This window comes from Xenopus laevis, chromosome 3S (assembly GCF_017654675.1).
Source record: "Xenopus laevis strain J_2021 chromosome 3S, Xenopus_laevis_v10.1, whole genome shotgun sequence".
Classification (NCBI taxonomy): Eukaryota; Metazoa; Chordata; class Amphibia; order Anura; family Pipidae; genus Xenopus; species Xenopus laevis.
This window is the reverse complement of record NC_054376.1, coordinates 107,151,903-107,174,907: the sequence shown is the minus strand read 5'-3', so window position 1 is coordinate 107,174,907 and position 23,005 is coordinate 107,151,903. Positions and strand designations below refer to the sequence as shown.

The 23,005-nt window shown below is 39.9% G+C and overlaps 1 protein-coding gene across 2 annotated transcripts in view; it reads left to right on the top strand.

The window, feature by feature from the left end:
- rbm27.S (RNA binding motif protein 27 S homeolog) overlaps positions 1 to 22,577 on the top strand; it is a 57,215-nt gene extending 34,638 nt beyond the window's left edge. For both annotated transcript variants that reach the window (XM_018256167.2, XM_018256168.2), the window contains exons 11-21: positions 860 to 1,013; positions 2,529 to 2,759; positions 6,018 to 6,101; positions 7,861 to 7,983; positions 13,186 to 13,260; positions 14,080 to 14,235; positions 16,190 to 16,294; positions 16,791 to 16,982; positions 18,116 to 18,202; positions 20,188 to 20,298; positions 21,761 to 22,577. In XM_018256167.2, the coding sequence (XP_018111656.1) occupies positions 860 to 1,013; positions 2,529 to 2,759; positions 6,018 to 6,101; positions 7,861 to 7,983; positions 13,186 to 13,260; positions 14,080 to 14,235; positions 16,190 to 16,294; positions 16,791 to 16,982; positions 18,116 to 18,202; positions 20,188 to 20,298; positions 21,761 to 21,847 (1,405 nt within the window). In that variant the 3' untranslated portion in view covers positions 21,848 to 22,577. The remainder of the gene's footprint in view (positions 1 to 859; positions 1,014 to 2,528; positions 2,760 to 6,017; positions 6,102 to 7,860; positions 7,984 to 13,185; positions 13,261 to 14,079; positions 14,236 to 16,189; positions 16,295 to 16,790; positions 16,983 to 18,115; positions 18,203 to 20,187; positions 20,299 to 21,760) is intronic.
- Positions 22,578 to 23,005: the final 428 nt, after the last annotated feature.

Genomic DNA, 23,005 nt, shown 5'->3' with positions numbered 1-23,005 from the left:
TGTTGCATTCCAATTGCAATTTTGTGCATCAGTTTTGTTTGGACAGAGCATTGCATTACCTGCATAAACTGACAGGCTGGCTTGGACTCAAAATTGCAAAAAGATCTACTTGTTTAAAGAGGTTGGTCTTTGCTGATCCATCCACCTATGTACAGAGCCAGATTGGCTTTTCCAATCATTTGGCCCCCACATCAATGATCACATTATAACAGAGGACCACATCAATGCCCAAATGTGGTCCTCACAATGGGATTTTAAAACCTGCCTGATGGATATCTGGCTGATTTTCATTCAAATATCTGTCACAGAGTAAGTCGAAGAGGGCCCAATTACAGACTGCAGTCTTTGCATTATTTCAGGTCAGGTGGTCTCTGAGGGATCACACAGACATCGAAAAAATTGTGGCTAAATAATAAAATGTAAAAGGTAAATTTTTAAGGATTCTTTAATGCCACGATAGTAAGATTCTTTAATAGGTCACTTATTATATAAATTATCTGTTGGTTAAGTATTCATTCTGAAGGTCTAGTTTTCCTTTAACTCTATCTTGGGAAACGGGAATGCCCTATAAGTGTGCAATAAAGGCATTTTTATTATAACAAGACATTGTGGTGCTGTTCATATCATGCGGTAATGCCCTATAAGTGTGCAATAAAGGCATTTTTATTAAAACAAGACATTGTGGTGCTTTTCATATCGAATCTCTGCTGCATATGCTGGTGGGAAGTGGCCACTGGAGAACCTGCACCCATACAAAGTAAGAAGATTTAAAAAAAGTTGTGCTGGCTATTTTGCTTACACACGGGAAACTTAACCATATGCCAACTTCATAATGTAATTTATACCTTCGCATTTTCAGGCAAGGTAACCACAACCATAATAAAACTGGATTTGTGAAAAAGATCCAATACACTAATACAAAACTTGAAGTCCGGAAAATTCCTCAGGACCTGAATAATATAACCAAACTGAATGAGCACTTCAGCAAATTTGGTACAATAGTTAATATTCAGGTGAGTAGTAAATTATACATAACTGTTTTTTTTTTCCAATAAATAAATGTTCCCTTTCATTAAAGTGAGAAGTGCCTCTCAGACCTTGAATAAAAGACATTTAAACTTCTTCAGGATCGTTGTACCTGTTCACTTGATCTTTTTATGATACCACTCAGTGGAGTTAAGCCAGGACAATCCAGGGCTCACGTGTATCGGGTGGAGAGAATTGGATCCAATGTATTTAGCAGCTTCCTGTAGCTGTACGGACACCAGAGCCGGACTTGGAGAAAAAAGCAGCCCGGGGCAAAAAAAATCAAAGCAGCCCACATTTAAACACACAATGCCTGCTGTTACTATAGACACCATCTCTCCCTACTATACCTGCTATCCCACAGCCACACTCCCTTCAGAGACTATTATCCCACTGTTACTATAGGCACCATCTCTCCCTACTACACCTGCTATGCCACAGTCACACTCCCTTCCCAGAGACTAGTATCCCACTGTTACTATAGACACCATCTCTCCCTACTATACCTGCTATGCCACAGTCACACTCCCTTCCCAGAGACTAGTATCCCACTGTTACTATAGGCACCGTCTCTCCCTACTATACCTGCTATCCCGCAGTCACACTCCCTTCCCAGAGACTATTATCCCACTGTTACTATAGGCACCATCTCTCCCTACTATACCTGCTATCCCACAGCCCACTCCCTTTCCAGAGACTATTATCCCACTGTTACTATAGGCACCATCTCTCTCTTGGGGTACACAGGCACGATGGGGATGAAGATCCTGTAGCTTGGAGAAAGGACACTAAAGAGTTAAGGAAACTCCTGCTCTGGGCTTCATCCCCGCCTACCTCTTGTACATCCAGGTTTTTTTGTGTATTCAGACAGAGAATGGACATTATATGGCTGAGAGCAGTGGTATAGATTTTGGTCAGGTACCATGCCAATGATTGGGTCAGCGGCGTTTTTCTTCCAGAACCCTTCTAAGCAGAAGAGATCTCTCCCTTCCGTGCCCTAGTAGCCTTTCTGATACACGGAGGTCTGCAGGCTGAGGCTCCCCACCACCCCGGGCAACTGGTTTCCACTCTCCAGAGGCTGCACCAGCCGAATTTCTTTGACTTTAGATTCAATTAAACTTGTTAATTATGTACTTAGAAGCCTGTAGGGAGAGGCCATCTTTACTGAGCCTTCTCCATATAAAAAAACTACCACTACCCCTCCCAATTATGGCCAGAGATCACCCAGTTGAGCACTTTTCTGTGTCACCCAAGAGAAAAGAGTTTAACTGTAGGACACAATCTCTCTTTCAACATATTTGCCTTCATTGTAGTAGTGTATAAAAGGAAAGGTTTCTTTATAGAACAAATTACCTTTCTTAAATCCCCTTTGCTTAATGTGTTTGTTTGCATGAGTACAGGTGCGTACACTTCTCTGGCAATGAAAGCATATATTAAATAGAAATTTGTGATTGCCATGCCTCATATTTGTGTTTGTAAGCTATGCATTGTTTTCACATCAGGTTGCATTTCAAGGAGATCCAGAAGGAGCTCTGATCCAGTACCTGACCAATGATGAAGCCAGGAGGGCTATCTCTAGCACAGAAGCTGTCTTAAACAACAGGTTTATTCGGGTTCTATGGCACAGAGAGAACAATGAGCAGCAACATACTCAGCCTCAGCATCTAACTCCACACGCTGCATCGACAACCCAGGCACCTATTGTACCTGCTGGACAAGGACACATGCAGAAGGTAGCTCTTTTATATTTCTTGCTAGCACAGTCAATGGTTTATCTTTAGGAATTAAGTTGAAGGTTGTGGCCACTGTCGACTCTCCATCTTCTACTTTTTTTACAGTATTATTTGTTGGTTCCCAGACAGAATTGGGTGCATACACATATTTACTACAAAGGCTAGCACCACCCTCCATGATCCTCACATTTTTCCTTTAGTCATTTTTTATTCAGTGGTTTGTTTAAATGAGTAACCAGCTATAGTCATGTCTTGGTTGCTGTTATTCTAGCTGTAAATCCAGGTGGGATTTATTGAGAGAGAGAGAAACCCCCTCAGGAGCACACAGACTCTGCTCCCCCAGCATGACGATCTCCCTGTCAGTGCAAATATATCTTCTCCTTTAGCTAACGAAGAACAAAAGTATAAAATAATTCAATGTGAATAGATGAACACTCACTTAACTATTCTGACCGTTTACAATGTAGAAAATCAGATGGCACACACTCCAGCAATCGTGCTAAATATCTGCAGTTTGAGAGTCACTATATATCCAAATTACATAAACACATCACTATCTCAGAAAAAGCATGAATAATTCAAATGTTCATTAAGTCCCATCGGGGCCATGGTATTCAGCATATCAATCCACATTATTTATTTCTGAAGTAATATACGATTGTAGACACCTCCTCTGGGAGGGGGTATGTTCACCACCTGTATAACTAACCACCTTAATTGATTACTGTTATGGCCCAGTAGCCGAAAGTGTCTACTTACTGGGGTAACGTAATTTTGTTTCTCTAAATCACAACTGGTAATTGTCCTTTTGTGTTTCCCCATCCTCGTTCTAACCTCTTGCTTTCCCACAGGGGCATTTTAACAAATAAATACCCCCCCCCTGCGAAGGCAGCGACTAATAAGTTGGACAAGCAGGGTGGGCTAGGGTGTTCCGGATTCCCATATTCTCTTCTCCCCCTTCAAATCCCAATTCCCCCATTCCCACAGAGCAGTAAAACAGTGCAGCAGCAATGTCTTTCAATAGTTAAACATGGTGTCATGGAACATTAGAGGCCTTAATGACAAGATCAAGAGGGCCCTCCTATTCAATGCACTCAAGCAATGGTCCCCTGCTATTGTATGTCTCCAAGAGACCCATCTAACGGGCCAAAAAGTTATGGCGCTAAAGAGAGCCTGGGTAGCTCAGGCCTACCATGCCACCTTCTCCACCCACGCGAGAGGGGTATCCATACTAGTCAAAAAAGCCTCCAATTTGCTTTACATCAAATACATACTGACCACTATGGTAGAGGTATTGTCATGCACTGTACTCTGTACTCCTTTGAGTTTATATTAATTAATATGTATATGCCCCCTCCATTTACAACTGAACTACTGGGCACTATAATGCAAAAAGTGGCTGCACTGCCCGCGGTGCCGCAATGCTGGGTGGGTGATTTTAACAGCGGAATGACTCCCGTACTTTACAGTCTCAGATCGACTGACCACAAACCCACTAAATTCAAATTATGGGCCGAATCAATGGGACTCCAGGATGTGTGGTGAGCTAGATACCCGGGTGCACAAGTTTACTCCTGTCATACCAGCACACATCAGACACTATCTAGAATAGATCTGGCTCTAGTATCCCCAGAAATGGCCACTAAGATTACTCACATCCAATATGGAGCAAGATCAATATCCGACCATTCACCACTAATTCTTACTGTACAGCCCTATGATTGTACTGGCATCAGAAGATGGAGGCTCAGCCCCTTGTGACTAAGCCAAAAAGAAGTAGCAGAGAAGGTTGAAACAACAACCGAACACTACTGGGAGTTAAACCAGGGCACTACCTTCCCTGTTATGGTATGGGATGCCTTTAAGGCAGTGTCTAGAGGAGCTTTAATTCAGTCAATAAGCAGGGTGAGAGGGTTAAAAGTGAGGTTAAATACTCCATATCTAACATGGAAGAGGCCGAAAAGGCGCATATAGAAGCTCCCTCCCCCTAAACCCATCAAAAACTAAGGCAGGCCCAGACCAAATTGAATTGTAAAATGACAGAAATTACCCAAAATAAATTACTGTGTGGCTCTCAGAGAGGTTTTGAACAGGGCGACAAATCAGGAAGAATTCTAGCCTACTTATCAAAACTCACCACCCCTCAGACAGTTATACACAGGGTAATAACTGACACTGGAGAGCAAGTCACAGACCCCAAAAAAATAGCAGATGTATTTGCTGAATACTATGCCAACCTATACCGGTCACAGGCGAACTACACCATCCCCCAGCTAACCGACTTTCTGCAAACTATCCCACTGCTGAGGCTACACCCCTCACATGCAATTGGCTATAGGGTAGGCCCTTCTTAGTGTTGTCAGGGTGGAAGCTACTGTACAATAATAAATTGTTTTTATCAGTGGGTTTCCTGTACAGATCAGATTTTAATGTACCCTCGTGCTTTGTAACGCCACGTCCAAAAAAATGTATCACACAGGGATGGTATTGTAAGGTAAATTTCAATGTAGAATGCAATGTATTTATCTCAATAAACTGCAGATATGTAGCACGATTGCTGGAGTGTGTGCCATCTGATTTCTACATTCCATGGATGATTGGAACCAAGGTTTGCAGCAAGGTTTCCAGATTGAGCACCACAGTAATATATACACAGAATTTTGGACTGCTATGTATTGGCCATTACCCGTTCACAACATGCTACTTAACCCCTTGTTTGCTTCCTAAACCTGGAATCATCAGTTTTCGTAGTTACAGATTAAAAAAAAGCAAGTTATCTCTACCACCGCAAAAAGGGTAAAACGTAAAAATGTGGTTTCTAGCTTCTGAGAGAGAGAGAGAGAGAGAGAGAGAGAGAGAGAGAGAGTGAGTGTGTGTGTTTTATATATACACATCTATTTAAGAGAAGCTCCCAGTCCAGAATTAATTTTCAGTTTCTACCAAATCCCTCCACCAGCAGGATTTGGATTGGCCAGATTCTTTGTCAGATTCAAATTCCCTAAATAGGATACCCTTAATATGTACTAACAGTGTTTCCTCCTCTGTGAGAGTGTTATCGCACCAGAATATGCAAGCCATTGTAGAATATGTAGGAAATATATGTAATCAGTACTTTGGGCAGCGCCCCCCCCCCCCCCATGCTTACTTAAGTTTATAAAAAAAAAAAGTGTGCAGAGATTTGTTTTTTTCACCTTCCATTCAGTTGAGAGATAACATTAAGCTGTTTAACTTACTTTATTTCTTTATTTTAATCTTTAGGTGATGCCAAAAGCAATCAACCCGGGTTCCTACGTTCTCAACAAATTACCTGCAAAACAGCCAAGCTCAGGGGAGGAAAACCAGGTCTGTATATGTAGTGAAAATAAAGTCCCAAATGTTTGTGTCTATCTTCAGATCATGTTATGGGAATGTACATCTCTTTTTAACGTGTATAAACGTCCAGTGCAGTGACCTTATAACAATTGGTCACTAAACACACACACTTTTTGTTTATACAGTTGAGCACCTGTGCTTAATTGGTTTTATAGTGTCTCTCTATTCAAGCAGTACAAACATTTCAATTGAAGCTTTGCCTCTTCTCTTACTTGCTTATACGTGTGTATTAGGCAGCAAATATGAGAACTTGCACGTATTGGAGGTAGGCAGCAGTGATGCAGAACAGAGGAGGAACATAGCGTTGAAGTTTATGGGGGATACAGTATCTGTACTAGAGCATCAGAAGCAGGTGGCCAAACGGAATATTGAGCAAGCATGGAGCAAAAAAAAACCATGGGTGTAAGTAAGGCATGAAGAGCAGAGAAGATCAGAAAATGTGTATGACTAAAGGGAAGTTAAAGGGGAACTATTGCGAAAATGAAAATATAATATAACCTTCAGCATACTGAAATAAGAAACTTTCTAAATACAATCAATTAAATATTCTGCATCATTTATGAAATAATCAAGTTCATGGTCACTATCCCTCTCTCAGCATCTGTTTCTCTTCATTCTGTCTTCATGCAGCAGTTGGGTGTCAGATTTTCATTGACTGTTAGATCCAATACTGTATATCTTATAGAAGGGGCTTCCTTTCCTAGCAGATGAATTAGAGCTCATTTAAATAACTTATTCCAGTACAAACAAAAAACAAAATCTAACAAAACAATTGTCTTTTGCACAAATCTGGCATGTAGAGAGACATGATTTCTGGTGATTTTAATAGAGTGAGCTCTAATACATCTTCTAGGTAAAAGTAGCCCCCCTATAAGATATATTGGATCATTTATCTGACACCCAACTGCTGCATGAAGACAGAATGAAGAGAAACAGATACTGAGAGAGGGATAGTGAATATAAGCTTGATTATTTCAGAAAAGGTCCAGAATTTTTAATTGATTTTGTTTCAGTATGATGAAGCTTGTATTAAATTTTCATTTTCGCGATAGTTCCCCTTTAAGGAAGGACAGAGTAGCAAACAAGGACATAGGCCAATCATGTACAGAATCTTGGACTAGTTCGTACAAAGTAGGGATGCACTGAATCCACTATTTTGGATTCGGCCGAACCCCCTAATACTTCTCTAAGGATTCATTCGAATCCTAATTTGCATATTCAAGGGTGGGAAGGGGAAAAAAGTTTTTACTTCCTTTATTTTGTGACAAAAAGTAACGCAATACCCCTCCCTGGCCCTAATTTGCATATGCAATTTAGTATTCGGGTTGGCCGAATCCTGCTGAAAAAGGCCAAATCCCGAACCGAATCCTGGATTCGGTGCATCCCTAGTACAAAAAGGTGGAAAAATGTGGCAGGACTTCAAGGTTCTGAGATTAGTCTTGGTGTGAGTACAGCAGTACGGACAAGGAGGCATGTTATGATTGATGGCCGATTTGTGAATAGGGAGATGTTTCATGACTGTAACCTATATAGATTGCTGCTGGTCCATTTTAAATGCCTTGACTATCTTGGGAATAAACCATCAAATAGGTAAGACAGCAATATTGTACTAAAATTAACAAAAGGTTTTAAATACAGATGCCTTTAAATTAGCTGTTACAAAGGGAGTTTAGCCTAGCTAAAAGATTGAGTATAATTGTGCCTCATGCATGTTTTATTTACATTACAGACTTTACCACCTTCCACCAGTCTTTCAAAAATGGTTTACAGTTCTGCAAGCTTAAAGACTTCAAATAAGCCTGCAGTAGGGTCGAAAACTGTCGATATGCAGGATGCTCTTAAGAAGAAGCAGGTAAGTTCACTTACAAGTATTGGTTGGCACCATAACACAAAAAGACTTGTCAGTAATCTGGTATTTGCAGTTGTGCTCTGGCCTTAAAGGGATACTGTCATGGGAAAAAAAAATTTTTCAAATTGAATCAGTTAATAGTGCTGCTCCAGCAGAATTCTGCACTGAAATCCATTTCTCAAAAGAGCAAACAGATTTTTTTATATTCAATTTTAAAATCTGACATGGGGCTAGACATTTTGTCAATTTCCCAGCTGCCCCTGGTCATGTGACTTGTGCCTGCACGTTAGGAGAGAAATGCTTTCTGGCAGGCTGCTGTTTTTCCTTCTCAATGTAACTGAATGTGTCTCAGTGGGACATGGGTTTTTACTATTGAGTGTTGTTCTTAGATTTACCAGGCAGCTGTTATCTTGTGTTAGGGAGCTGCTATCTGGTTACCTTCCCATTGTTCTTTTGTTTGGCTGCTGGGGGAGAAAAGGGAGGGGGGTGATATCACTCCAACTTGCAGTAAAGAGTGAAGTTTATCAGAGCACTAGTCACATGACTTGGGGCAGCTGGGAAATTGACAATATGTCTAGCCCCATATCAGATTTCAAAATTGAATATAAAAAAATCTGTTTGCTCTTTTGAGAAATGGATTTCAGTGCAGAATTCTGCTGGAGCAACACTATTAACTGATTCATTTTGAAAAAAATGTTTTTTCCCATGACAGTATCCCTTTAACCCTTTAAGTGCCACAGAACGTAGAATCTACGTTCTGTGGAAAAGTATCTTGAAATGCCACAGAACGTAGATTCTACGTTCTGCAGCATATGCGTGCGGGGGAGCTCAGGAGCGGCTTTAAATGCTGCTCGCTCCTTCCCCGCTCGCTCAGAACCCCCTAGGCAACGAGCGGAGCGGGTGGGAAAGGGGCTCCTGGGGCGCGATCATCCAGGGGCCCCATAAACGCAACAGACGCACGTCTATGCGCGCTGCTGCCTGCACTTCCGGGTCCCTCCAGCGACGCCCACGCATCGGATCAACGGATCTGGCGACTCCCTCCTGCTTCTCCACTCCTCCTGCCATCATGGACACAGATCTGCAGCTACACACCCCAGGTTAGTGTAACACACACACACAAAATACACTTACACACACTTTATACACTAATACATGGTTAGATTTACACTTACACACACTCACATACATTTTTTGGGGGATCAGGGGGGTCACACACACTTGGGGAGGTACATACACTTGCACACACAAACACATGCACATAACATGCAATTTACTAATTGTACACATGCACACACACATACACTGTTGTGTAGCTTTTTTTTTTTTTTTTCCATATTGCATCGTTGTGTTTTTGGCTGAAAAAAATGTTTTATTGCCTTTGCGAATAGCGTATTCGCTAACCGTACTGTGCAATACCTTTTGTATGTTATTTTGGTGATTATTTTGAAATTTTGGGGATTTTGGTGCATTGTTAGCCATTTTATTGCATTTTCAGCGCTGCATAACTGTTGCTTGCTTTATTCTGTCCGTAAAACCTATTTTGCCAAGCTAAAATATTCAAACTGTAATTCTGATGTCTGATTACACTAGTCTGAAAAAAAAGCATAGATTTTTGTGGTTTTATTGGATTTTAGTTATTTATTTGAATTTCACACTTTCTGTATTATTTTGTTATGTCTTGTAAATTTTATCTACTATATATCCAATTGGGCGTCTCTGTGCGCCACATAGTTTGGTAAATCTGTGAATATTGGGCATGAAAGTGTTCAGTAGACACCTGTCGTTCATATTTAGGATGGTTTATGCGGATACTTTACGAAATGTGGGGCATATAATGGGGTAAAATTCAAGCTTTGTGACGATTTTCAGAAATTTGATAAAAACCGTTACGTTCAGCATTGCTTTGCAGTTTGGCAGTTTGCAGTAGAAACACATATTTACCCATATTGGATTTATCAGAATGTGTACTTTCTGAAAATATATGGTTTTCTGGGGTCTCTGTACTGTTGGGGGGTCTAATGTCGCATAATACACACAGCAGGTGCTTATATTGCAGCAGCCAGAGTGTCAGCCGTGAAAATTTATATACACTATTGTCATTTGGGGGTCTCTGTGGGCCACATAGTTTGGTATATCTATACATATTGGGCATCAAAGTGTTCAGTAGACCCCTGGCGTTCATATTTCGGATGTTTTATGCTGATACACTACGAAATGTGGGGCATATAATGGGGTAAAATTCAAGCTTCGTGACGATTTTCAGAAATTTGATAAAAACCGTTACGTTCAGCAGTACTTTGCAGTTTGCAGTAGAAACACATATTTACCCATATTGGATTCTTCAGAATGTGTGCTTTCTGAAAATATATGGTTTTCTGGGGTCTCTGTAATGTTAGGGGGGTCTAATGTCGCATAATACACACACCAGGTGCTTATATTGCAGCAGCCAGCGCGTCAGCCGTGAAAATGTATATACACTATTGTCATTTGGGGTTCTCTGTGCACCACATAGTTTGATGCCCAATATGCATAGATATACCAAAGTGTTCAGTAGACCCCTGGCCTTCATATTTAGGATGTTTTATGCTCATATGTTACAAACTGTGGGGCATATAATGGGGTAAAATTCAAGCTTCGTGACGATTTTCATAAATTTGATAAAAACGGTTACGTTCAGCATTGCTTTGCAGTTTGGCAGTTTGCAGTAGAAACACATATTTTCCCATATTGGATTTGTCAGAATGTGTACTTTCTGAAAATACGTGGTTTTATGGGGTCCCTGTACTGTTAGAGGGGTCTAATGTCGCATAATACACACACCAGGTGCTTATATTGCAGCAGCCAGCGCGTCGGCTCTGAAAATGTATATACACTATTGTCATTTGGGGGTCTCTGTGCGCCACATAGTTTGGTATATCTATGCATATTGGGCATCAAAGTGTTCAGTAGACCCCTGACGTTCATATTTAGGATGTTTTATGCTGGTAATGATACATGGACAATATGATGCTGGAAAGTTGAAGCTTTGAAGCAATTTTCAGATATTTCACCAAAACCGCCAAATTTGGCAAAGCCTCGCGACTTAGTAGTTTGGAGCAGAAAGGCATGGGTACCCATTTTAGATTCTGTAGAATGTGTACTTTCCAAAAATATATGGGTTTGGGGGGTAAACATATATTTCTGTGTTTTTACCCCACAAAAATTGCAGTCAATGTGTTGATTTTTCAGTAGCTGAAGTAAAGACCTGAACAATTTGGATGCGCTAACTTCATATTGGTGTCTCTAAATGCCAAATACTCTGGTAAACCTATGCATAATGGGTATCAAACTGTTCAGTGGACCCCTGGCAATCATATTTCAGGTGCTTTTTCTTGGTACCTAATATAGTTTGGGACATGCGGAGCAGCAAAATAAAACCTTTGAAGTGATTTTTCAGAATTTTGAAATTTTTCTAGAAAAACCGCTATGTTCAGACAAGCTTTTATGTTTGGTAGTTGGGAGTAGAGAGGCATAGTTACCCATTTTGGAATCAGCAGAATGTGTACTTTTCAAAAATGTATGGTTTTCTGGGGTAAACCTACGGTTTCAGGATTTTTTGCCTTGGAATCTAAAGCATGCCGTTTTCTGCCTTAGTGCTTTCAAAACTCGGTAATATACTGCAGGGAGTTTTTGCTGTACAGAAGTCCTAAATCTCCCTAAAACTATACATATCTGGTATTGGCACGTTCGAGAGACATAAGGCTTTCCAAATCAGTTGGATTTTCATCCGTAAAATGAAATATTTTTCTGGTATAAATTGATATACTATGAAAAATGGTAATTTTTCATTTTTTTTTGGTATTTAGCACTATAAATTTTTTTGCACAGGTGGAAATACATAAAAACTCAGGCAGATTTAGAAAGCTCAATTTCTACCGAAAAAAACAATGTATAGTTTTCCTAGGTAAACTATAGGTTTCCCCTCAGAAAATGCCCCTAAAGTGAGAGAGCACAAAATGTTTAAAAAACGGCTGGCATTTCGCGTAACCAAAATGTGAAATTCTGCTGGCACTTAGAGTTAACACTGTCTGTCTAATCTCTTGCCCTTTGTTGTTTTTTTGCTAGTTTAACATGTGGCCACATAATGTATGTTGGGATGTAACATTTTGCATAGTAACTACATGTACCATTCCCACATGTATTCAGAACCTGCAGTTGAGGGAATAACAAAGGATGAACAAGTACTTTCAATAGTAGTTACATTTGAAAATAACTTTAAACTTATTAAAATGCTTAATGTTTATTGTAATGTTCTACGGTTAATTTAACTTTTAAAGGGGACCCGTTGCCCAGAAAAAATTATTCCAAATTCTATTTTATCATGTTAGTCAAGTAAAATGAACTTTTATTACACTGTATAAATTATTTGAATCTTGTTTCCATCAGTCAAGCAGACAGGAGCCATTTTGTGGACACTGTTATTAAAGGAATTGTACAGTGTAAAAATAAAAACTGGGTAAATAGGCTGTGCAAAATAAAAAATGTTTCTAATATAGTTAGTTAGCCAAATATGTAATGTATAAAGGCTGGAGTGATTTGATGTATAACATGTCATTCTGAACACTACTTCCTGCTTTTCAGCTCTCTTGGTTTACACTGACTGGTTACCCTGGTTACCAGGCAGTAACCAATCAGAGACTTGAGGGGGGGCCACATGGGTCATTTCTGTTGCTTTCTGAGCTGAATGCTGAGGATCAATTACAAACTCACTGAACAGAAATGTACCATGAACTATTCCTTTAAGATAAGCCTTGCATCATCTCAGAATCTTGTTTGTGCACCAGAATGGGGGACCCGATGTCCATCCCCATGCCCTGGTTACACAATTAAATGGTGGAGAGAACTGGGGGAATGTTGGGAGAGCAGTGACATCTAGGAAGTGCTGAATGGAAGTGAAAGTAATCGTTTGCCCCGCCTTTATGCCTAAGGCATAGAGGAGGGGCAGGCAATATTTGATTGACAGCTGAGTTATTTAAACGAGGTTTCAACAGTTATGAATGCTTTAATTTGAAAAGGACTTTTATTATACAGCTTTTTATGTCTGGGTGACAGGTCTACTTTAACTGTATACAAAAAACAGAATGCATTAAACGTAAGATTATAGCCATTTAATTGGATGATTGTCAGGTTGTATTCTTTGACCTCTTCATTTCACTTCATTGCCAGGATGCATTGAAACTGCAGCAAGACATGAGGAAAAAAAAGCAGGAGATGTTAGAAAAGCAAATTGAATGTCAGAAGGTAAGTCTACATTACGAAGGACTGCTGTATTGTATTGTTGGGATATCTGCTAAAGCCCAACTTTGATGATCTCTAACTTTTTTTTTAAAATCTTCATGTAGGCTCTTTATCCAGAAAGCTCTGCATTTTAATCAAAATAATTCAAAAGATTTCTTTGTAATAATAAAGCAGTACCTTATTCTTGATCCCAGATAAGATCTAGATAATCCTGGAAGCGAAACAATCCTGTTGGGTTTATTTAATGTTTAAATGATTTGTTATCAGGCTGATGGTATGGAGATCCAAATTACAGAAAGATCGCTTATCCAGAAAACCCAGGTCCTGAACATTCTGAATAACAGGTTCCATACCTGTATTCCATACTGCTACACAGTCATAATTTAACTAGTTTGATCATCAGTGTGGCTAAGATAAACACAAAGACATTTAGCGTTTTCCCATTCATCTGAATATGACATCACTGCAGCTAAAAATGCTCAGTTTGTGGCATCAGGTACTTGCTGGTGGAGAATTCTGTTTGTTGCAGCTCTATAAGGTACATTTCAACATAACAAATGAGCTGTTGAATTCCACCAGTTCCCAGCTGTTGTCACGTGTTTTGTATGAGCTTGCTGCACATAGACCGGTATTATTATAATTATAAAGCCACTTTTTGTTCATTGTAGTTGCCACTAGATGGAGATACTGTACCACCACAGAGGCTTCATTGACTAAAGCTGCTCCTCTGAGAACTTTTCATGTGTTCAATAAACAGTTGTTTATGCTTTATGTTTTACCAGTGTTCTTCTTACATGTAAAACGATTGGTCTTTTTTTATAGATGTTAATTTCCCGCCTTGAAAAAAACAAGTCAATGAAAGCAGAGGAGAGGACAGAGATCATGAAAACACTGAAGGGACTTGATGAAAAAATATCTCGGGTTAAAGATGAATTGAAAACACTGTCGGGTCCATCAAAAGTGAAGTCCAAGACAGAGGTGTGTATTAGTTGTGGTAGTCAAGCTAAATGTCCAGTCTAAGAAATATTGCCATAGAATGTTTCTTGCAGCTTCTGGAGGCTCTAAAAACTCTCTTTTGTTATCCAGAAGGCTGTCTGCTTTTGCTTTAACAATGGTGAGCTTGTGGTACTCCTACAATTGATCGGTTTCAGTTTGGTATTTGTTTAAGCTGTGGGTGCCATATGTTGCCATAAGTAAGCAATTGATCGTTTCATGGAGAGCAAGTATTTTTTTAAGGGGATTCTGTCATGATTTTTATGATGTCGTTTTTATTTCTAAATGACACTGTTTACACTGCAAATAATTCACTCTACAATATAAAATTTCATTCCTGAACCAGCAAGTGTATTTGTTTTTAGTTGTAATATTGGTGTGTAGGCTCCATCTCGGGTCATTTTGCCTGGTCATGTGATTTCAGAAAGAGCCAGCACTTTAGGATGGAACTACTTTCTGGCAGGCTGTTGTTTGTCCTACTTAATGTAACTGTGTTGCAGTGGGGCCTGGGTTTTACCATTGAGTGCTGTTCTTAGATCTATCAGGCAGCTGTTATCTTGTGTTAAGCTGGCCATAGACGCAACGATCTGATCGTACGAATCGTGGATTCGTACGATTTTCGGGCCGTGTGTGGAGAGCCCCGACATTTTTCGTCCGGAGGAGATCGGTCGAAAATTTCTGTCGGCTGCCGGTAATATCTCTGTGTGTATTACCGATCATACTATTTTCAGTGGGAGACTGTCACTAGCTTTGTCTATCGTACGATTGCTGTCAGGGGCAGAACATCGGCTGATCTGTTCTTTTAACTACTTTACTCGATCGGAATTGTAAGACTTTGATCCGAATGGTTAGTGGCATGTCGGGAGATGGGAAAGTCCGATCGTACAATGATTCGTACGATCGGATCTTTGCGTCTATGGCCAGTTTAGGGAGCTGCTATCTGGTTACTTTCCCATTGTTCTGTTGTTGGGAGGTAAAGTAGAGAGTGACTAAAGTTTATCAAGTCACATGACTTGGGCAGCTGGGAAACTGACAATATGTCTCCATGTCAGATTTCAAAATGAAATATGAGAAAATCTGCTCTTTTGAAAAACTGATTTCAGTGCAGAATTCTGCTGGAGCAACACTATTAAAGGAGAAGGAAACCCCACGTAGACCCCCTCCCTCCTCCCCCACTCGGGGAAATGCCCCATACTTTACCCTCCGTCGCAGATTCTGCCATCAGACTTCACGGCATCCATCTTCCAGGTCCTCCGTAAGATGACTGGGAGATCGGTATGTCGGGGCATGCGCAGTTGGAGCAGTTTGCCGGTTCTCGACAACTGCGCATGCTCCGAAATTGACGGAGATTGACTATCTCCCAGTCAGCTTACCGAGGACCCGGAAGATGTATGCCGTGATGTCTGCTGCCAGAATCTTTGTGTCCTTCCGGAAGGAGGCGACTGAGGCAGTTTAGCCCTCAGTACTGGACGAGCTAATATAATGGATAGTGGAAATGCTCAGTTTCACTCCTCTCTGTCCCCCCACATCACACTGTGTTGGAGAGCTCTACTCTGCACCACTTTCTCCCACAGAGACTCATTGGCACAGTGAGCTTCTGAAGGCAATCTCAACCCCTGTGAATGTTCTGTAGTACAGCTGAACTAAACATTTTTGCTTGAGAAATTTATAAGATCCCTCTGACCCCCAGGTTGCATTTTCTACTCAGTGGGGCTCATTTATAAACAGTGGGCAAATTTGCACCTGGGCAGTAACCCATAGCAACCAATCAGTGATAAGCTTTTTCAGCCAGCTGCAGGTTGAGCACTGAAAGCAATCATCTGATTGGTTGCTGCCCAGGAGCAAATTTGCCCACTGTTTATAAATGAGCCCCTGTGTCTAATCCAGTTTTAAAGTCCTCTTCATAACTTTTTTTCTTTTGCCTCTCCTTTAAATTTAGGCACAGAAAGAATTATTAGATGCAGAAATGGACTTCCACAAGCGATTGTCCTCTGGAGAAGATACAACAGAGTTAAGGAAAAAGCTCAGTCAGTTACAAGTGGAGGTATGCAGCCATAAAAAATCAAGAAAACATAGCAATTATTTAGTGAGCAGTAATTGTATTGGGACCACCTCTTTTGTGCAGAGGAGAAACCTATTTATCCAGATCTCTTATGATAGTCCTATCATATCATCTGTTCCTGTATGTGGCTTTCAATTAGGGATGCACCGAATCCACTATTTTGGATTTGGCCGAATCCTTCGCGAGAGAGTCAGCCAAATACCGAATCGAATCCAAATTAATATATGCAAATTAGGGGTTGGAAGGGGAAAACATTTTTTACTTACTTTTTTTGTGACAAAAAGACACGCGATTTCCCTACCCTAATTTGCATATGTAAATTCGGATTTGGTTCGGCCGGGCAAAAGGATTCGGCTGAATCCTGCTGAAAAAGGCCCAATCCTGTATTCGGTGCATCCCTACTTTGAATAGTGTCAGTTATAGACTTTTATCAAGCTTGTTGACGTATTGTTCCTTTTTCCCTACATTTTTGATGTAGGCTGCTCGTCTAGGAATCCTCCCTCCCAGCAGAGGGAAGACATTGCCTGGCCAAAGTAGAGGCAGAGGAAGGGGCCATGGAACAAGGGGAAGAGGGTCCTTAAGTCACATGGTTGTGGATCATCGGCCAAAGACAATTGCTGTTGCTGGATTCTATGATAACGAGAAAGAGGAGTTACTCCAGCATTTTGCTGTAAGTTCAAACATAGCTTTCCTCTCATTGATATCACAAAGTAGTAATGTAATTTCATGTGTTACATATTATTTAATTTGCATGTACAGGTATGGGATCTGTTACTCGGGACCTGGGATTTTCTTGATAAGGCATCTTTCCGTTATTTGGATCTTCATACTTTAAAGGAGAAGTAAAACCCTCCCCCCCCCTACTCTACATAGACACCCCTCCCTCCTACCCCCAGCATAGCTGTTACCCCAGGCAAATGCCCCTTACTCTTTACTTACCCCTCGGTTCAGATTCAGGCATCGGAGTTAGGCTAGGGGGGATGAGGGAGGGGCGTCTGTGTAGGGTAGGGGGGTAGGGTTTTTTTTTATCAGGGGTTTGCATCTTTTTTAAGTCTACTAAAAAATTATTTAAACCTTAAATAAACCTAATACGATCGTTTTGTGTCCAATAAGGTTTCATTATATCTTAGTTTGGACCAAGTACAAGTACTGTTATGGGATCCGTTATCGTAAACCCGTTATCCAGAAAGCTCCGAATTATGCAAAGACCATCTCCCATAGACTCCATTTTATCCAAATAATCCAAATTTAAAAAAAAAAAAATGATTTCCTTTTCTCTGTAATAACCAAGTAGTACCTTGTACTTGATCCCAACTAAGATATAATTAATCCTTATTGGAAGCAAAACCAGCCTATTGGGTTTATTTAATGTTTATATGACTTTCTAGTAGACTTAAGGTATGAAGATCCAAATCACAGAAAGATCCATTATCTGGAAAGACTCTGGTCTTGAGCATTCTGGATAACGGATCCCATACCTTTTTTTTTTATTACAAAGTAAAAGGATATGATATGAAATTTTGAGTTATTTGATTAAAATGTAGGGTTTGGAACATGAACTTCTTGTGATTTGGAGCTTTCTGGATAACAAGTTTCCGGATAACGGATCCCATACCTGTAGTGTTTGTTTTTTTATATAGATTTTTCATAGATTTGATGGTGGCTGTTCTAATTTCACCTGCCCCTTCATAAAGAAGTGGCTAATTATTATGCTGGTGATAAAATGCACAGTTTATCTTTGCATTTTCAGAATCCAGCCTTAAAAAAAATTTAACACATTTGCTTTTTCTTTTTGAACTGTAGAAATTTGGGGATGTTGAAGACTTAAAAGAAGAAGAATTTCCACCAAGTGTTATTTTAACGTTCAGGACAAGGCAAGAAGCTGAAACTGTAAGTGCTTGGTTGGAGTTTAGCTAAATAATGATACTGTACAGTATATGATACAAATCAACCACTTGAACATGCTGAGTAAAATGTAAAATATAAGTTTGTCTAATTTCTGATCAAAGCAAATCAGACTTCCAATCTAAATGGTCAAGGAAAGTCTTCAGAACCTGGTAATTTCTTGAACAACATATACCACCACACCATACATGTTTTCTTTTCTTTTGTTTTTTTTGTTCCCATTTATTTAAATTTATTCTTTAAGAATCAAATAAACCTACCTACAAGCAAATATTTCCACTTTAATAGCATGCCATACATACTCACGAAACAATAACTTATTTTATATAAGAGGGAGCTTGGCACAACCCATTTTAAAGGGCAAGTCAACTTAAAAATGACATTTTGCCTAATAAAAGTAAACCTAATTCCAAGCAATTTTCAAGTATACATTTATTATAATTTTCAGTTCTTTTAAAATAAAATTCAGCCCCGCCCCATGTAGACCCCCCCCCCCAGACTAGCTGCCCCTGGCGAAATGCACTTTATACTCACCCCTCGGCACTAATTGAAGCGTCGGAGTTCCACGCGGCCATCTTCCGGGTCTTCATGTCTTCTTCCGGCAATTCAACAATTTCTGTCCATTTCGGCGAATGTGCAGTTGTCGCAAACCGGCAAATTGCACCAACTGCGCATGCAGTAGAAAGTTAGGGGCATTTCCCTGGGGGGCAGCTATGCTGGGGGTGAAGAGGGAGAGTGGGGTGAGGGGTGGTTTTTTTTTTTTAAATTCTCCTTTAAAGGAACAGTAACATCAAAAAAAAAAAGTAAAAAAATTTGTTCGAATACAACGAAAAAAAAACACCAAGACAAATTAAAATTAGAAATAACATACCAAAACTCCAGTTCCGCTCCTCTTTAGAAAAGGCGATATGGCGACCATCCATAGTTGGCAGCGAGAGGATTTGGGCGGTTCAATGCTTCACCGACTTCCAGGCTGTGGGAGCAGGGTAGGATAATGGGCTCCCTGCAGAAGGAGCCGCATACCGGGCACTTCAGCTCTTCATCCAGCCAGGCCACTTTTCCTTCTTAATAAAGGCTTGCAATTTTAAAAATCTTTTGATGTTACTGTTCCTTTAAAGGTATTTGTAAAAAGCAATTGTTATTGAAATCAGCATTTGCTTAAAGCTGGCCATAGATTTTTAAAAGATCAGATCCTCATCGTGAGACCACGATTTTCTCGGAACGATTGTACGAATTGACCATCAACTAAAAAGACCAATTTGCCAGGAAAACAAAGGGGAGCTGCCTGCTTGGCCCTGCAAACATAGATAGATTGCACTGGGACCGACAAAAGATTTTTTGACCTGGCCAATCAATTACCTGACAGATGTTGGCCGAAAAATCGTAAGATGTACGATCGTTCGAATCCCACTAACCGCACGATAATTTCGAAGGATTGGTCGGACTTCCCTAAAATCGGTCGTTCGGCAAGAAGAATCGTCGCGTCTATGGGGAGCTTTACTCCTGTTTTTTAAACAATGTCTTGGTTCCCAGTAGTGATGTGCAGGTCGAGAATTTCTCCCTTAACCCGCCCCCTCCCAATCGGCCGCTGCCTCTCTATTTATAGACCCGCGCCTGCCCCACAGTGACATCACAGAACGGGTGGGCGAAAGTCTATAAATTTAGGCGCCGGAAGTGCTAGGCCCGTGACCCGAAGATTTTGTGCAGTAGTCTGCCCGACCCGCAGGTCCCACTGGGCAGGCCCACACATCACTATTCCCCAGCAAGGACATATCTGCTTTTCAGCTGCCTTGTCTTACATTGTATCAACAGTCTAAGAATAGACTGGGACAGACAAACCCTGCTTTCATTAGCCGTACATATAGAAATAACAGAAATCATAGAAAATTTGTAATGGATGTATATCGCAAAGTATTTACAAGGGAAATCTTACATGGCCGTTAATGTCTTGTGCTGTTTTTCCACTTCAGGCTGCTAACCAAGGCTCAAAGTTTAAAGGGCAAAAGTTACAAGTATCTTGGCATAAACCGAAAACTCCCTCAATTTCAACAGAGATTGAAGAGGAAGAGACTAAGGAGGAGGTAAACCTTTCTGTATGGCTGTTGACTATATACTGTATACACTGCTAAATTAAAAGAAAAAAAAATAGTTCAGAAGAGCATTCTTTGCAATTAAAACAAAAAATTAGTTTACAGCATATTTAAAACATTCCTTTTTTTTTGAAAACATGTAAAGGGTTTGTAAAGGAGGATAATCCCTTTTAATCATGTTGTGTAAATGTGAAGAAAATGTAATTCCAATATCTACCAATTAAGCATTTTGACTAGAGTTATAATATATGCCTGTGCATTCTCTGCACTCCTGGCAAATTCACGCCTGGCGAATAAATTCGGCCATCACCAGGTAATACAATTAACACTAGTGCAAGAATCTGTGAAACATTAGCAACTATTGTATCAATTCTAACAGCTGCCTTTAATGAAACTCAGGGATTCTGCTCAGCAGGGACAAAGATAACGAAATGTATCAATTTAGAACAGAACAGAATCGGCGACCTCCCCCACAGCTGGTTTAGAAAGTGAAAAATGAAACTTTACACTTTAATATTAGAAAAAAGTCACATAGAGAAAATAGAAAGTAATTGGGAAAAGTCTTTATTTATGGTGAATAATCTGAAACTGACTAAACTGAGAAAAGTTTTGAAGGTGAGCAACCCCTTTAAAGGACAAGGAAAGTTAAATAAAGAAGTAGCTAGAAATGTTGTACATTATGTTTTGGGCTTCAGTACCAGCCCAAGGCAACCACAACCCTTTAGCAGTAAAGATCTGTGTCTCCAAAGATGCCCCAGTAGCTCCCCATGTTCTTTTCTGCTGATTCACTGCACATGCTCTGTGCTGCTGTCACTTACTGAGCTTAGGGACCCACTCACAATATACAGTACATATAGAATAGAAATGTCACAATATAAGGCTGATTAGGAATTAATACAAATAATTACTACATGGCAGCACAGAAAGCAGTACAATTAGCATCAGCATTTAATAATCAGCCCTGTAGCATCAGTTTATATTACAGATAAACCTCATTTTCTGCTTGATAATTAGTGACGACCCCTAAGCTTAGCTTCTCAACAGCTGCTCAGAGCCCACTGAGCATGTGAGTGTCACAGACACTTTCCAAGATGGTGACCCCCTGTGACAAGTTTGAAGTCCTGGATCATTGCTGCTATTTACAAGCTGAAACTTTACACTGGTGCAATAAGTTTAGTATATAAAACATTGCAGTTTTAGCCATATTCATTTTTAGGGTTTAGTTCTCTTTTAAGAGTCAGACCTAGAGAATAGAAGAGAGAAACTCTGATTTCACCTGGAGATATATTTACCAATGACTATAAAATGTATGTTTATTGGAAACTTGCTTAGAATGGCATTTTCGTTCATTATGTAAAATGAATATGAAAAATAAGTTGTGTCAGATACTCAATTACCACATTACGATGGACTTTGTGAAGATTATCCTCTAAATACAACGTTTCATTATTAGGAAGCGGAGACTTCAGACCCTTTTCTTCACGATGATGAAGATGAAGACGAAGAAGAAGACGACGAATCCCGCTCATGGAGGAGATGAAAGTTCCGATAGGACTGTGTATATATTTATATATAGGAATTACATTTTAGAGTGTTGACTTTTTACCGCAATGGAAAAAGGAAAAATAAGCAAAGGGCGGTCCAAATGAGCCAGATTTCTGTTCCTTTAGTTTGCTTTTGTTTGGCCCCCGCCATAGCACAAGAAGAATATACAGGAAACTGTTCTAAACCGTATTGTTTGGATTGTGACCATTTTCTATGAATGCCAAAGGCAAAAGACTTTCCTTTTTTTTTTTTAACATGGTTAAGAATGTAGACTAAGAATATTTTTTGAAGGTATTTAAAATGCATACGGGAATTTCTTAAAAAAAAAATCTAATTATGCTCTGCTTCACCTTAACTAACCCACACCCAGTAGCTAAAGAGTGTTTGAAATGAGTGCCCTTTAGTCACTGCGGTGCTGTCTCATACTTGTTTGATCTAACAGTGTTTCTAAAGTATTTTTGAGTTTCTAGATTGTTTTATGTAGTCCTTTATATTGAGTTTCCCATAGAAATCTCTGAGCGAGCTGCTTAGGCCCTGTTGGAAATATTTTGGGGTTTCAGTTGAACTGCTAAAGGGGCATCAATGATCAGGAGTGGCAGACGTTTAACACGTTATATTTTTAATTTATCCTTCCCTTGGCAGCTAAAATGATTTAAAGCAGAATGGTGCAATGTTGTTGTTCCTTATATTCATTTTCAGTTGTAGTATAAAAGGCCATGTCTTTATCCAAGCTTTGTGCTTCTATTGCAGAATCTGCTGAATTATTTTTCCCGGTCAGAAGCTTTCCATTCTTCCTACTCTCAGGCCAGATAAAAGTAACTGTATTTAAGCAATTTAATGCCTTGTTATAAACTGCTTTATGGCAAAGATGTTTAGGCAGAACAGTTCCACAAATATTGGGGTTTACAGCTTAAATTTTGATAGGTATTCCTAAAGGTGGCCATAGATGCACAGATAATATCTTACCAAACTAATTTTTGTACGATATTCGGTTCGTGTATGGTAGGAAAAGAGCCGGCCGATATCGGCAGAAGACTTGCATATCGGTCGGGTCGTCGATCGTCGAAAATTTTGATCGGGTGCCTTTGAAGGAACCAAACATCGCCCATTGTTAGTGCTGAATCATCAGATACAGGTAGAATTCTATTGTTTC